At 42.9% G+C, this 15,721-nt stretch overlaps 3 protein-coding genes across 4 annotated transcripts in view; 2 read left to right on the top strand and 1 right to left on the bottom strand.

Moving 5' to 3' along the window:
- The window catches only part of ccdc85a (coiled-coil domain containing 85A), a 31,999-nt gene extending 30,081 nt beyond the window's left edge, over window positions 1–1,918 (bottom strand). For both annotated transcript variants that reach the window (XM_028423549.1, XM_028423550.1), the window contains exons 1-2: window positions 1,585–1,918; window positions 173–1,235 (exon numbers count right to left, since the gene is read on the bottom strand). In XM_028423549.1, the coding sequence (XP_028279350.1) occupies window positions 173–1,235; window positions 1,585–1,809 (1,288 nt within the window). In that variant the 5' untranslated portion in view covers window positions 1,810–1,918. The remainder of the gene's footprint in view (window positions 1–172; window positions 1,236–1,584) is intronic.
- Window positions 1,919–8,521: 6,603 nt separating this feature from the next.
- On the top strand, window positions 8,522–9,597 carry LOC114447389 (B2 bradykinin receptor-like). The gene has a single exon (XM_028423612.1). It carries the CDS (start codon window positions 8,522–8,524, stop codon window positions 9,548–9,550), a length of 1,029 nt encoding a protein of 342 aa, XP_028279413.1. The 3' UTR covers window positions 9,551–9,597.
- Window positions 9,598–12,505: 2,908 nt separating this feature from the next.
- LOC114447390 (B2 bradykinin receptor-like) lies at window positions 12,506–15,446 on the top strand. The gene is made up of 2 exons (XM_028423613.1): window positions 12,506–12,592; window positions 13,486–15,446. Exon 2 carries the CDS (start codon window positions 13,487–13,489, stop codon window positions 14,480–14,482), a length of 996 nt encoding a protein of 331 aa, XP_028279414.1. The 5' UTR covers window positions 12,506–12,592; window position 13,486; the 3' UTR covers window positions 14,483–15,446.
- The last annotated feature ends 275 nt before the right edge of the window (window positions 15,447–15,721 follow it).

Below are 15,721 nucleotides of genomic sequence, written 5' to 3' on the forward strand. Positions count from 1 at the left end.
ATAATCAGGGCAGCCACAATTTTAAAAATAGCATCCAGGGTGTAAACTTTTGGAGCTAATATTCTTGTCCTCATCAAAGCCATATGACAAATTCAGATATTTCTATCTGCTGCGATCTGTAATTGTGTTATGAATGGGTCAAAATACAAGATAAGAGTTACCATGTGCCTACCGTTGTACAGACTCTGGTGATGGGAGGTCACCTCCTCTCCCACCGCTCTCCTCTGACTCCCATCCCTGCCAGGAGAGCCACTGCTGTACCTCCCCTTGCCATGCTCCACTCCAGTGCTGTGCTGATAGTGATGGTGGTGCCGTATAGACTCTGGACTCCCCACGATCACCCGCCCTTTTCTCAGGTGTTCAGGCGTTCCCATCACTGCCTGCTTGGCTTCAGGACTCCCACAGCCAGCCCCCACTGTGCACACCTGCCGGTGTCTCTGATTCAGCTCCGGGCTAGACTTGGCTGAGCCCTTCCCGCACACTGGTGACGCCTGCCCTGACATCAGTAGCTGTTTCTGGGCTAGTAGGTCAGAGCTGCAGGGTTTAGGGTGGGAGTCACACTGCAGCCTGGTGGGAGACTTGCTGTGTTTCTCTGGACTGCGTCCTCTGAGGCCACGGGGGTCCAGGTCGGTGAGGGACCCTCCGCGGGGGCGGCATGACTGGGGGAAAGTATGGTACTCTGGTGTAGAGCTGTGCCTTCTGCCAGTGGATTCACAAATATCCCTTGGTTTCTCTGAGGAGCCACATCTCAACCCGGACCCACGGCTGGTGCTGCAGCCCACAGGAGGGTGTTTGTGCTGGGGGTTATCGGGGCTGTCCGTGCTCCCTGCACTGGAGGTACTGCTCCCGTCACCGACGTCACGCAGCAGGCCGGGCGCAGGCACTCCTCCGCCCAGCTGAGACAGACTACACTGACTGTCAATAGAGCTCCTGCAGCCGGGGCCTCCCTGCCCACCCACACCTGCTCCCCCAGCCACCCCACCTTTCTCCTCCTCTAGCATGAGACACAACTCCTTGAGTTCCAGGTTCTCCCGGATGACCTCCACCTGCCGCTGCTCAAGCTCCTTCAGCTTCTGCAGGTAGATGGCCACCTCCTTCCTCATCAGGCCAGCGCTGTAGCGGCCCAGACGCTGCCACTCCCGCGACACCCGCTTCCCCTTCTGACGGTCGTCATCCAGGAAGCAGCACAGGTCCCGCAGCTCCTGGTTGTCCTCCTGCAGTTTCTGGTTCACGTCCTGGTTTACATAGACACACACACACACACAGAGGAACAGAAGCACACACACAACATCAAATAGAGGGATTACATGCACTCTCCAGCAGTGAGTGAACAGCAGGAGAGTGGAATTAAATAAAAACTCATCCTGATATGAATGTCTGTAAAACTCTTGAAAAGCAGTTTGAATGCAACAGTTTTGCTTATTTCCTACTGCTGGTTACTCAGTGACCATTTCGACCTTACAATCTGTAAAACATGTCTCCTATACAGCTTCCATATTTCAGATCTAAAGCAGCATGTTCATTATAGCTCACACACACACACACACTCAGTGGTACAGATCCCCCGGGGCCCACCCATCTTACCTTCAAACTCCGTATCTCGTTCAGGTGCTGCTGGAGCCTCCGGTTCACCTCCCTCATCAGATTGCCGTGCTCCACGATGACGCCCCTCTTCTCCGCCTCTGCCCTCCGAAGCCGCCTCACCAGCTCCTCTTTGCCCCACTTTAGCAGCTCCTCGTCGGTCACTTTGGAGATGTCCTCCGCTGGACCCTCCGCGCTTTTGGATAGCTGCTGTGCGCCTTTCTCCATCCTCCTTTAAACTCCAGCGAAGGAGACAAAAAAGTACAGCGTTTGGTGGGTTTGACAGAACCAAACACCAAACCAAGCTCCAAAATACTCCCGGGACAACTCTGATCCAAATGCTTCTCGGGTTTTTCCCCCCACCCACCCTTCTTATGTCCGTGGAATTACATCGCGTTCGTTTTGGTTGTGCCTCTCTCCCACGCCCATGCCGCAGCTCCGCTATCCACCCGGTGCTCTGTACGCTATATCCCTGCTGTTAGAGCAGCCTCAGTCTGCATGCTGCTGTGTCTCCGGCTGAGCCTTTGGCCGGCTTGACGGGGCGGTTTCTCTCCAGGTGCATTGCTGCCCGCTTTGCGCACTCCCGTTGCCTCAGTGCGCAACTACTGCTGTCCCGAGGAGGACGGTGAAAGGAGGAGGAGGAGAATGAAGAGGAGGAGCAGGAGGACTGCAAGAAGAGGCTGCAGGTGCTTTGCCGGAGAGCCAGGATGATAAGGTGTGTTAGTGTGGAGAACAGACTCCCTTCTCTCCCCTCAGTCAGCCGCTTTCTCACATCACGCCAGTCTTGTTGCGCCACCTGCTGTTGGTGTTGGGTAGCTGCAGCTCAAGGTGACTGAAGAAAAACATTATCAAAGAATTATTCAAATTACAACATTTATTTTGCACAGTGGCTTCTTGTAGACAGTTGAGCTACATAAAGGGCTTATACTGTATCATTTAAATCTTTGGTTTGATTATCATTGAGCAATAAAATATATTTAATTGAATCATATTTATATGAAATGAATGTCCCTCTGTATTTGTTCCGTCTCTTTGTTCAGTTGTTTAATGCATCTGTCCTTTTTGTGTGTCTGTGTATATGTTTGGTGCATACCTTTTGTGTATTTTTGTGTCACTGTAGCTGTTTTGTTTGCCAAATATGCGTCTGTCTGCCTTAATATTTGTTAGGTGTGTCTCTGTATGTCTCACCAAGCAAAAAGTGACTTGTGGATGCAGATCTTACAAATGTCACAACATATCCTGAGTAAATGTGGTTAATGTCCCCTCCAGCTCAGTGTGTGTCTGTGTCTGCTGTTATCACATGAGTTTTGGCCTCATGATATCATCTCTGTTGTTGCTCTGTCAGTGACTGTGAAGCCAGGTGTCCTCCACATTCTGCTGTCAGTGTGTAGAAGTATGTGGGCGTGTCCCTGTGACCTGTTCATCTGGTAAATGCTTTAAAAGCTGCGGGCCTGAGGCTGTTGTGCACTTCCTTCTGTGTCAGCGAGGATGGAGCGGCTGCTGGTTACACTTTTTGTCCTGCTGTTCGCCGACAGAGGACAAGCAGCTTGGACATCTCCGGACTTCTGTCACCAACAACAATGTCCTCAATACTCAGTGGTTGAGACAAACAAGGTAGGCATCAGAGTGGTTATATACACTGCAGCTGTTTGTGTGGTTATTAAAAAAAGGTTTGTGTGTCTGTTGTGTGCAGGAGTTTGAAGTGCGCTTGTACGTTGCCACTGATTGGATCACAACAAAGGTGGAGAGCACAGACGTCAAAGGCATGATGGATGCAAATTCAAGGCTGAAAGACTACTACAACAGACAGAAGGACGCAGGTACGTCCTGGGTTTCACTTGTCCTTTAGCTTCTGATGCTAACAGCTAATCCAGATAGAATAAATCTCAGGCTTTCAAAGGCAGATAAACATCATGAGGCATGTCCTGTGATAGAACCGGAACAACAGGTTTGTCGCTACAACTTCTGTCTCTGCAGTGACGTCTCATTAAAAGTGTGCAGTGTTATTCACTTAGGGCAAACTGGCGTCTCACTGTGGGACATTATACTGTATATGAAAGACATTTTTAAATGTTTAAAGTTTAATGAAAAAGAAAAAAAAAAGTTTTAACATTTTTCATAGTTTGCTACAGAAAAAAATATTGTACTGGTTTAAGCTTATGTAAACTAACCATGAGATGAATCAGTTATGTGCTCCTCTCATAAACTATTTGTTTTTTATACAATAGTATGTCTTAAAGATGTGGAAGTGATGCATAAAACACCAAATTCATAGAAATTTTATCTTAATAGTTTCAGTTTGAAAATAATTTAAAATTCTGTCAAATGTGAAATTCACATAAACAGACGTATTCCACATATCGTAAACAAATATGGGTGAACCCAGGAAGTACAAACATCAACAAAAAAGGTGGAGCGTGATGGTGGATGCAGGAACTTCACCATCTGAGTCAGAACCCACCTGGCACTCAAGTTGTGACTGTGTACTATTAACATGAGTGAATTATCATAAAAATCACCCTCATATTTAACAGATCAGGCTGTAAACATGTGAACATTGCTGCTGTAAAGTTTGACAGTTTTACATGGAGGTTTGTGACTTTTGGAGAGGCTGCAGAATGACCGTGACTCATCTTTGGCTTCATTCCTCCATAAAATGTATTTTATTATATCTTGTAAATTCTTTTTTTCTTCTTTAAAGATGTTTTATGTTAGGTCTTGTTCATTTTCTTTCTTAAATAAATAATAAAATGGAACTTCAACAGGTCGTTTTATTTTAGTTTGTTACAATAAAAATAAGTGTGTACATGTTTTGCCCCCCTGCAGTGCCACAGGTTGCCCCCTCTTTGTACCACATCTGTCTGTCTCTTCCAGGTTATGACATCCCTCTCGACACCTGGCCCGTGCTGGTCACCTCCACAGACAACGGTGCTGAGTATCACCTGTCCTGGTTCGTTCCTCCTGGTATCACAAAGCCTGAAAACACTGATGCAAATGTCAGACTCCAAACCAGACCTGAAGCCACCGTCTATGTCAGGTGAGTAGAGGCTTCTGAACGTGTTTCTTTCTCTTAGGAACCCAAATACAATCAATCTAACATTAGATTGTGTCATGTAAAAGGGTTTTTGGTGGAACTCCGGGCCTGGAAAGTGCAGAGGAAAATGCGAGGATCCTTCGCGAGGCATTGGAGAGAGCCGGCAAGAGCTTTGATCACAGCTCTTACTCTGGGGTCGGCTATGACTCCTATTTCTCTCTCACCCACCACAATGAACTCTGGATCTATGCTGCCTGAAGACAGCCGACATCATCGGTGTGCTCTCAATCAAGATTTTAAAGTTTAAAGTTTTACTTTCTGGTTTGAACACTAGTCAAATCACACTCTTTTCTATCTCAGTGCAGTACCCCATTTTCAAACCGGTTTAAGGAATGTAGTGGTTTACTGTCTCTTCCTACTGATGCCTCTCTGCTGTCAGTTCCGTGATTGATTAAACTTTTTTTGCTTTTATCTTCTCTTCTTTGTGCGTACAAGTTATGTTTTTTTAGCACAAACTTTACCTTTCAGTGTCTTGGATCAAACAGAATGCTGGGAAAAACTAAGCACTTGAGGAACTTCCTGCAGACGTTCCATCACACACACACACACACACACTAAAAAAAACAGACAAAATGCAAAGTACTGGTTGGACTTGTTTTTATGTTGTTGAACACAGCTTTTCTGAGTGCCCAGAGGTAGTTTGATAATAAAAGATTTTAAAAAAAACATAATAAAGAGTGTAAAAATACATACATAAAGTCAACATTTTTATCATCATCACATTATATTAAATAATCCAAGCATTATTATTATTATTATTATTATTTTATTACGTTTTCATTTTTTATACCTTGTTTAGTGCTCAGGTGTGGGTTTAAAGGGAGTCTAATCATTACATTATGCATCTTTTGTCCAGTAGAGGGCTCCATAGTTCATTTAGTTTTCAGATTCAGGCATATAACCCGCCCTGAGATCTGTTTCACCTGTTTTTGTGCTACACACTTTAGACTTAATTAATTTTCCAATGAAAATCATTTTATAATGCATTTATATGGAGCCTAACCAATAATTTCCTCTTTCCACAATATACAGTAAATGAACTTGTTAATATGCAGTACTTTATAAACTGAATAGGTTCTTATTTGTCTTTAAAAAACTGATTTGATTTATCTTTGATTTATCTGTCTTCAGGACAGAGAGGATGAAGGAGAGAGAGAGAGAGGAGAAGAAGAGGGAGACAGGACAGAGAGGATGAAGGAGAGAGAGAGGAGAAGAGGGAGACAGGACAGAGAGGATGGAGGAGAGAGAGAGGAGAAGAAGAGGGAGACAGGACAGAGAGGATGAAGGAGAGAGAGAGGAGAAGAAGAGGGAGACAGGACAGAGAGGATGAAGGAGAGAGAGAGGAGAAGAAGAGGGAGACAGGACAGAGAGGATGAAGGAGAGAGAGAGGAGAAGAGGGAGACAGGACAGAGAGGATGAAGGAGAGAGAGAGAGGAGAAGAAGAGGGAGACAGGACAGAGAGGATGAAGGAGAGAGAGAGGAGAAGAGGGAGACAGGACAGAGAGGATGAAGGAGAGAGAGAGGGGAGAAGAGGGAGACAGGACAGAGAGGATGAAGGAGAGAGAGAGGAGAAGAAGAGGGAGACAGGACAGAGAGTATGAAGGAGAGAGAGAGAGGAGAAGAAGAGGGAGACAGGACAGAGAGTATGAAGGAGAGAGAGGAGAAGAAGAGGGAGACAGGACAGAGAGTATGAAGGAGAGAGAGAGGGGAGAAGAGGGAGACAGGACAGAGAGGATGAAGGAGAGAGAGAGGAGAAGAGGGAGACAGGACAGAGAGGATGAAGGAGAGAGAGAGAGAAGAAGAGGGAGACAGGACAGAGAGGATGAAGGAGAGAGAGAGGAGAAGAAGAGGGAGACAGGACAGAGAGTATGAAGGAGAGAGAGAGAGGAGAAGAAGAGGGAGACAGGACAGAGAGGATGAAGGAGAGAGAGGAGAAGAGAGAGAGAGAGAGAGAGGAGCAAACATGCAGCAAACATGATACAGTACAGAGCAAACATGACAGCAAGATGAAACAGTGATTATATTATAATGGATATCTATATATATCATCAGTCCATAAGTAGTAATAGTAACTTGATAGTAATCAAAGCAAGGATGAAGTTGGAGATAACATCCAGACAACAGGTGGGTTAGATTCTGTTGTATCTGTATCTGTTTTGCATAGTGTATGATGGTATATGTAATAAGTTGTCAGTTTACTTCCACAGTGTCAGTTTCTTGGTTTGCATTACTTCCTGTCTTTGTGTTTGTCCCGCTTTTCTGATTGGCTGTCCTGCCTCTATCGTCTCCACCTGTGTGTGTTACACATTAATGCAAGAGAGTGTGAGCAATGAGCAGATTTAGGTCACATAGTCGAACTGTGCATTGAGGAAATAATCCGAGTAAATGAGGGACGGTTGTGACCCATCGAAATGCTCCACCCATTCTGAGATATTTTTATACATAATACACAGATCAGTGTATCCTAGGACTGCTCCACTCCAGGACCTCATCCTGTGGACAAAAACAACAGAAAAGTGCAAGATGCTAGTGCCAAATGAATAGAACCTGATTGCTTGAAGACTTTATTAATCTCCTCTCATCTAAGAGTCATAGAATAAACTAGAAGGAAGGAATTTCCTAGGATCTAAAATAAAACATGCAAAGTTAACCAAAATGGTGACATTCTGTCCTTTTTTTCTACATGTGAACTGGGTCTGTGGTTGCAACCCTGACTGTTCTGTTAGCACAGAGTTGCCATGAACAGTGAGCCAACACTGACACTGAATGGTGATTTTTGTCCTCGCATCTTGTGCACTTTGATTTCCCACATCCTGATGAACAAATGCATTCCTGGCTGGAAGAGTCACATGACCTTTTTTTATGTGTTGGTTTTTAATGGCGCATTAAAATGAATGACAGTAAGAGACTGAAGTGTGGGTGTGGTTATAGTACCAGGCTGACGTCACTTTGATGCCAGCATCGATATCTGGTGGGTGCAACCTGATGTTGTGAGCAGCAACAATGGCTCTGTCACCTACAAGGTATGCGTAAACTTTTTTCCACTGTAGTTATGAATTTTAGCGAGGGACATTATCAGTGTTATTTCTTCCCTTGTTGTAGCAGAATGATGGCTAGCTTTGTGTGCTTTTTTTTGTATAAAGAGAACCTTTATACTGTTAGCATCTTTTCCTGTACACACAAACAAACATGGCTTTTGCAAAGTTCATTACATTTTTTATCTTATTTTAAAAGTTAAAATTGTAAATAAAAACAATACTATCAGTGTTTCTATAGAATCAAACAGAATAGAATAGTAGCCCACGCATGAATGTAATAATTAAGTGAGAGTGGTGAATTAAAGTGGCATCAATACAAAATTGTACTGGTGTATAACATGGTTAGGTTGCTGGCTTTAGCCGGTGACGGCGTGTGAACATTTTAAAAGAGATTGTTGTTGTGTTTTGTATTAGCATGATGAATGATGGTCACCCAGTAAAACAACCTGAATAATTAATATACAGTCAATGTAATTTTAAAAATTGGGTGGAGGGATAGTAGTAGTCGATAGTAGTTGTTGACACTGATATAATTGGTTTTGACATGACAGACCACAGAAACACATCGCTTGTGTTTACTGAGGGTTGAAATGGGCTTTTTACACAGCTATTAGCGCTGCACCCTCTCTGTAGGTCTGTGTGTGAAAACAGGATGGGACTAATTGACATAATGGCACAGAATAAAGACAATTGCTTTATAATGTTTTGTGAAAGAGTTTGGTGCATTGTTGTTGTTATTATTACAAAACTGAATACTTTCCTTGACACTTTTACATAACTGTTGGTCGCCTTCCTGTGTTTTCACAGCATGCCTGCTAACCTGAGCAATGAGACGATGCACCAAAGCACACTGGTGTGTTCAGCTAACATGTCTTGGATCCTCACCATGATGCCAGCGTCCCTCCTGATCATCTGTGTGCTGGGGATCATCCTCAATCTGTTTGTGTTGGTGGTTTTCTGCTTCCACAAGAAGGCCTGCACTGTTCCTGAGATCTACTTAAGCAACCTGGCTGCTGCTGACCTTCTTCTGATGTGGTGTTTGCCATTTGAGGCTGTAAGTACAGCGAATGAATACATCTGGCCTTTTGGCAATGCCATGTGCAAACTGTTGAGCGTCTTCTTCTCGATGAACAGCTGCTGCAGCAGCGGGTTCCTGGTTCTGGTCAGCATAGATCGTTATTTGGCGCTGGTGCACCCGTTGTCCCATGAAAGACTCCGCAGACCAATTTGTGCCAAACTGGGATGTCTTCTGGTGTGGACTCTGGGTTTGCTGCTGAGTGTCCACAATATAATTTACAAGAAAACAGTGCAAAATCCTACAAATAATGCTACTGGATGTGCTGTTGATGAATCAGTTATTACTACATTTATGCTTTGTGATGTAATGGTCACAATATTCAACTTCTTCATCCCTCTTTGTGTCATGTGCTTCTGCACTGTCAAAATTGTTAAAGTTTTGAGGAACAGGGTCATAGAGAGGTCAAACGCGCAGAAAATGGAGCACAAAGCCACCACTCTGGTCCTGGCAGTCCTCCTGGTGTTCCTGATCTGCTGGCTGCCATTCCACATGACAAAGATGCTGATAGTGTTCCTTTTTTCTTTTCCTCTGAATAATTGCCCTGTTTACATCACCATGGAAATAAGCCGGCTGCTCTGCATCTTCTTGGCCTTCCTCAACAGTGTTCTCAACCCCCTTCTCTATGTCATTGTTGGGAAAACCTTTCACAAAAAAGCGAAGGCATTCTTCCGGCAGTGCATAAATGTAACAATGACCACAAGCCTCTGCTCAGGAAAGCTTTTAATACGATGCTCAAAATGTTGTGAACAGATGCTGTGAGGGCAGTCACTTTTTGGTCAGACTAACAACAGACGCAGGACAGAACAGCCAGGATAGCACAAATGAGCGTAATGAGTGACCTGCCCTTCGCCTTTGTAGAGAACCCTAAAAGTATCGCATTGGCAGATACTCAAAATCAAATCTCGGACTCTGACTCGAGGACAAAGAAACCTGATTGGGACATCCCTAATTATTATTATTTACAGACATAATGAAAGACTGTGGGATTGTTTTTTGGTGGGTAACACGTTTATTTCTAGGAAGAATTTACAGTAGATTTTTGAGGTATGAAATAAACACATAGTATTATTGCATTTCAAAAGAGGACATTTGTTGTGATAATATAGTAATCTATAGTAATATGAGTCCCATAAGTCCTGTTAACAAAGTTACATTGTGGATCATAAATGATTGTAGACTGCATTCTGTTCACTTGTGCTGTCATACATAAGTTACTGTTGTGTATTGTGACAGTAGACAAACAACAACTTTTGCCACTTTTGTCATTATTTATTTAATTGTTATTTGATGAGCTGCAGCACGTGCTGCTGATCATCCATCCTTGATGATTTGATCATCAGCAAGTGTGCAGGGTCAGGGTCGTCTGTCACTGAGCCAGGGAATATGACTTTGTACTGTTGTCATTTCCTGTTTTATTTTGAAAACTCTAACCTCCGTCTCATTTCAAGTGTCTTGTCTTCTTCTTTCTCGTGTGCTCCCTCCCTCTGCTGATTACCTGCCCGCCCTAATGTGTCTCACCTGTGTCTCATTGTCGACTAATATGAACACACATTTCTTGTTCACCAGTGTGTTACCACCATCTTACCAGCCTTTGATTAATCTCGGTGATTTTTTTTTGGGCTTCTGTCTGTTCAACTATCTGACTGCTTAATCCTCTGGTGCTGTAGCCTGTGTGACTGATCTCCTGTGTACCGATCTGTGACCGAATTAAAGACATTGTTTTTTGCTTCTACCTCCTGTTGTCCCGTGCTTGTGTCTGCCCTCCTTTACAGCACCTGACATACAGACCTCTATAAAAACATTGTTGACAGTTTGCTGCTCTGGAACATTCAGGTGTGTGTGAAGTCAATAACAAGAGGGAAAGACATAAACAACTGTTGCTGTACATTAGTCTAGAAAGACTTGTAAAACCATTCCAAACTATTTGCAGTTCAACGAATACACCCCAAGATCAGACCATGCAATGCTCAAATACATGAAAAAAACAAGATCCACATGTCAGAGTCTACAGTTTGTTTGAAGGGTTACCAGGAGAAAGACTCTTCTGTCTAAATTGCACATGGAAGCAGGACTGAGGTTCACTAAACTGCATCTGAACAAAGTGTAACTAGGTCCTAAATGATCATTATTATAATTACACAAAATCTGCTTTGTTACTTAAATGACAGATTTTGCTGTGTTTGTTTTGGTTTGTTTTGTTTTGAAGTAGCTGTCTACAATGCAATAAATACATTAAACTCAGCTCCTGTTTTGGAGTCAGATTTGATTACATGGACTGTAGGCACCTCATTAGTGCACTAAATAATTGAATGTGAGAGCTGGCTGGTGTAATGGAGTTGTCTTCTGTCTTCTTCTGTCGTGTACAGTATGAGTCACTGATACAGACCCACAGCATCCACTCTGCTGCTGCTGCACAGCAGGTTTACCTCCGAAACCAAAGAAGTAGCCTTGAAGAGAATTACTGAGCTACACTACTTGTAGTTGGCAGCAAGTGGAAGCTATCAACGGTTGCTGCCAAAGTCCTGAGGAGGCAGCTGGTCAAAAACTATCAACTGACTTAAAAAAACCTACAGTGAGTGTTGATGGCAGCAGACACTGAAGTTTCAGCTGCCATAGTAGAAGGCACATACTGAACACTGAAGGGTTTTTTGCCTGAACTCCAACCAAGATGTACACCTCTACAGACTCGAAAGCACAAGAGAAGGCGGCTCCAATTTGAGAATCTCAAATCTATATAACTAAGCCAAAGAGGTTTTGGGATCCTGTTCTGTGGAGCCATGAAACAAGACTGGAACTTTTTAGGCCTGTGGAACAGCAGTGTGTCTGGAGGAGGAAAAATGAAGCATGTGGTGGTGGCTCAGTGATGCTCTGGGGCTGCTTTGCTTCCTCTGGCACTGGAAACTTGCAGCGTATAGAGGATGGATTCAATCAAGTATTAGGAAATCCTGGGAGAATAGGTCATGCTTTCTGTGAGGAAGCTGAAGCCTGGGCATCATTGGATCTTCCAACAGGACAATGGTCCCAAGCATACCTCAAAGTCCACCAAGGCTTGGTTTCAGAAGAAGTCCTGGAAGATTACTTGAACCCCATTTAAAATCTTCTTAATCCGTAATTGTATTAAAGATTAATCTGCAGGCTTTCTACAGATACGTAAATTTGAGCTAAATGTACTATTCATGTACTGCTAAATGTTGATGTATCAAAGATTGTGCTGTTTCCATAGAAGTGCAGGACTTGGAGCACACTGAAAACTTACTAATATAATTTACAGTAAAAAGGGTTGTTGTCCATCTAACAGCTCTTAATGGTGCTTTTATTACCCATACTGTATACTGGAGTAGATGATAAAGATGTTCTCCTATGACAGTTGTGTTTTACCACATCCTGATGAAGAAATGTGTTCTTGTCTTGAAGAGTTTGTTGGTTTTGATGCATCAAACTTCAGGTTCAGGGTGTTGAAATAATAAACTGTAGCTGTTTTATTTATCATTCTAAATGTGTATCTCGGGACTATTTGCTGACAGTGACAGTCACATTTGGTGAGAAATCAGAGATGAAAACATCATTAAATACATAAATTGTAAAGATAAAATGTATAACTGCGCACAATGCAACAAGAGGGGGGAGGGCACAGTGGACGTGGTTACAAATCCAGTCATGTGACATTTCTGTCTGACATCACATTAATGTTAATGCTTATTTTCTCTTTGTGCACATCAGATGCTGAAGTTCCTGGAAGAGAGCAGCGGAGTGATTGACAGTTTATTCTTCATCAGCAGGAGTGACCCTCTCACCTGCGAGGTATGTATAAGCTTTACTGGGATGTGTTTTATCTGTGTGCACTGTAAAATAATGCGATGTATAAAAGTGAAATTACATTAGTGACTGCAAATGTAGGCAATAAGAGGCTATATTATTGCCTACATTCGCAGCCTTTTGGCTTTTATTATTAGAAGCTCACCTTCAGTTGAACTCCGGTTTGCCTTAGTGTCTGCATGTCTGCGTGTCCTTAAATCCACCATCACACAGTTTTCCCATTCTTCATCTGTCATAAATAGATTTCCTTCCTTACCCATTTTTGTTTTTCCATACCTCAAATTTCCTTCTGTTTGTTTTAAGCCTACATGAACCATGAGTTTTGGTTGTTGTTCAAAGTTTAGGCATCTGTATGAGCTTATATGTCAAATAAGTCTACAGACGACCATTGCCCTGACACTGCGCTCTGCCCTCTCCCACCTGGAGCAGAAGGACACTTATGTGAGAATGCTGTTCGTTGATCACAGCTCAGCATTCAATGCTATAGTGCCTATGAAGCTCATTCAGAAGCTCAAGATCCTGGGACTGCACTCATCTGACTGGCTTCATCACAGCAGCTGCTCTGCTGTAGTTTGCAGGTTGCTTGGACAAGTGGTGAAGACAGCAGAGCACATCACCAGCTGTCACCTCTCATCCCTATCTTCAACTTAAATGCTGCCGTTTGGTAGACGCTACCAAAGCATCCGCACTCTGACCACCAGACTCAAAAACCGTTTCTTCCCTTCAGCCATTAGACTACTTAACCAGTAGTTCATTTGCACAGTCTCACTCATTTGCATGTGTGTGTATGTTGTGTATGTATGTGTGTGTATGTTTTATGTATATGTGTTTTTTACAACAAAAACAGACTGTTTTACAATATTTTTGTGTCTTCACAGCATGTCTGCTAACCTGAGCAATGAGACTACATACCGAATCATAAGGGAGTGTTTTGGTGACACGTCTTGGATCCTCACCATGATGCCAGCGTCCCTCCTGATCATCTGTGTGCTGGGGATCATCCTCAATCTGCTTGTGTTGATAGTTTTCTGTTTCCACAAGAAGGCCTGCACTGTTCCTGAGATCTACTTAAGCAACCTGGCTGCTGCTGACCTTCTTCTGATGGGCTCTTTACTCTTCCTAGTTGTAAGTTTAATATATACATACCATTCTGCCCTATGTGTGGTGATCACTGCCATTAACATCAACAGCTGCTGCAGCAGCGGCTTCCTGGTTCTGGTCAGCATAGATCGTTATTTGGCGCTGGTGCATCCGCTGTCCCATGAAAGACTGCGCAGACCAATTTGTGCCAAACTGGGATGTCTTCTGGTGTGGACTCTTGGTTTGCTGCTGAGTGTCCACAATATCATTTATATTGAAATAGCACATAACCCCTGGCAAAATGCTACAGTATGTACTTTTAGGTTTACAGATATGTCTACAATTCTGCTGTCTTATGCAATATTTTCAATATTCAGCTTCTTCATCCCTCTTTGTATCATGTGCTTCTGCACTGTCAAAATTGTTAATGTTTTGAGGAACAGGGTCATAGAGAGGTCAAACACGCAGAAAATGGAGCACAAAGCCACCACTCTGGTACTGGCAGTCCTCCTGGTGTTCCTGATCTGTTGGCTGCCATTCCACATGATAGTTCTAATACATGTGCTCCTTTCATATATCCCTCACAATTATTGTCTTTATGAATTTATTAGCATTACCCGATGGTTTTCCATCCTTCTGGCCTTTTTCAACAGTGCTTTCAACCCAATTCTTTACGTTATTGTCGGGAAAACCTTCCGCACAAAAGTTAAGGAATTCTTCCAGCAGTGCAAAACGATAACAACAACAACAACAACAAGCCTTACCTCCACATATACAACACAGACGAGTGTGTAACAGCTGATGGTGCTTTATGTTGTTTTATTACCTTTGTATGTTCATGTTTATTGTCCCCAACAACCTTTGTAGTCTTATTTAGCCACTTTTTGGCTATGCAAACCGTCTGTCTCTTGTCCTCAACCCACATTGACTCAGAGGAGTAAGATGTACTCAGTATTACCTGTGGAGTCACTCAGGGATCAGCAGTAGGACTCATACAGCATCACACAAATGATGAAATGTGTGTATGTGTGTACACTGTATTTTTTTTCTACGAAGAAGTTACAGCAGATTTTTGAAGTGTCAAACAGAATATGCACTAATGATGTACAATGATAATGTTGATTAAAAACATTCCTTTGATTAAAAAAAGCACAAAAGCTGCAGGAAATTCACATCGTTTTTAAATTCTCTTCACTTAGATGATTACTAGTTTTACCCTCCATACTGTTCACCTGTACTGCCACGTGAGACTCAATGTTTACAGTTATAATGCAACATGTTCCTGGATGTTTCACGCCTGTATGTGTGCACATGTAATGTATACATTATTAATGTCTGTATCTGTACTGTGACATTGCATTACAGCCAAACATCAATCTCTCTTTTGCATCACACTGTAACTCATGTTCTTCTCAAAATCAGAAATCTGTCAGAAATCACACTGTACACATATTTGTATGCTTGTACAGTTTGTTGTGTATAGTGTTTCTGTCACAGTATCCTAAAGACATCGTAGTAGCTGCTGCTGTCTTAATAACAAGAAGGTGCAGTCAACAAACGTACCAGACCACTGCTGTGTGTAATGGTTGTAAAGTTTCTTGATATACTGTATATTTGCACGCCTTAAATTCCGCTGTGCATTGCACATACCTCTTACCTGCATTTGTGCCTATGTCTTTTCTGTACATGCAGTAATTTGCTTTTTATTTTAGTACCCTATACCCTTATGCATGCTGTGCTGTCTGTTCCACTGTTGCTCCTGGATACCTGAATTTCCTCTAGTGGATAAATATAATGTATCTATCTGTCAGGATCTTAATGGTGGTCGTGTTTCTCATGTTTTACCCACCTGGAAGATAAGATGATGTGCACTTACCACAGCTTTGGTTTCCCCACCTCTTGAACAAATCCTGGATCATGTGATCTGTTTAATGCGGTGTTTTGATGTATCAAACTCATGAATAAAATGTAGCTGCATTGTGTACCACTCTGGAGCATTTGTGGCAGATTTAGTTAAAACAAACAAACAAACAA

Source organism: Parambassis ranga, chromosome 15, assembly GCF_900634625.1.
Source record: "Parambassis ranga chromosome 15, fParRan2.1, whole genome shotgun sequence".
NCBI lineage: Eukaryota > Metazoa > Chordata > Actinopteri > Ambassidae > Parambassis > Parambassis ranga.

Coding starts and splice junctions, on each gene's coding strand:
- LOC114447389 (XM_028423612.1), top strand. CDS start 8,522: ATGCCTGCTAACCTGAGCAATGAGACGATGCACCAAAGCACACTGGTG.
- LOC114447390 (XM_028423613.1), top strand. CDS start 13,487: ATGTCTGCTAACCTGAGCAATGAGACTACATACCGAATCATAAGGGAG.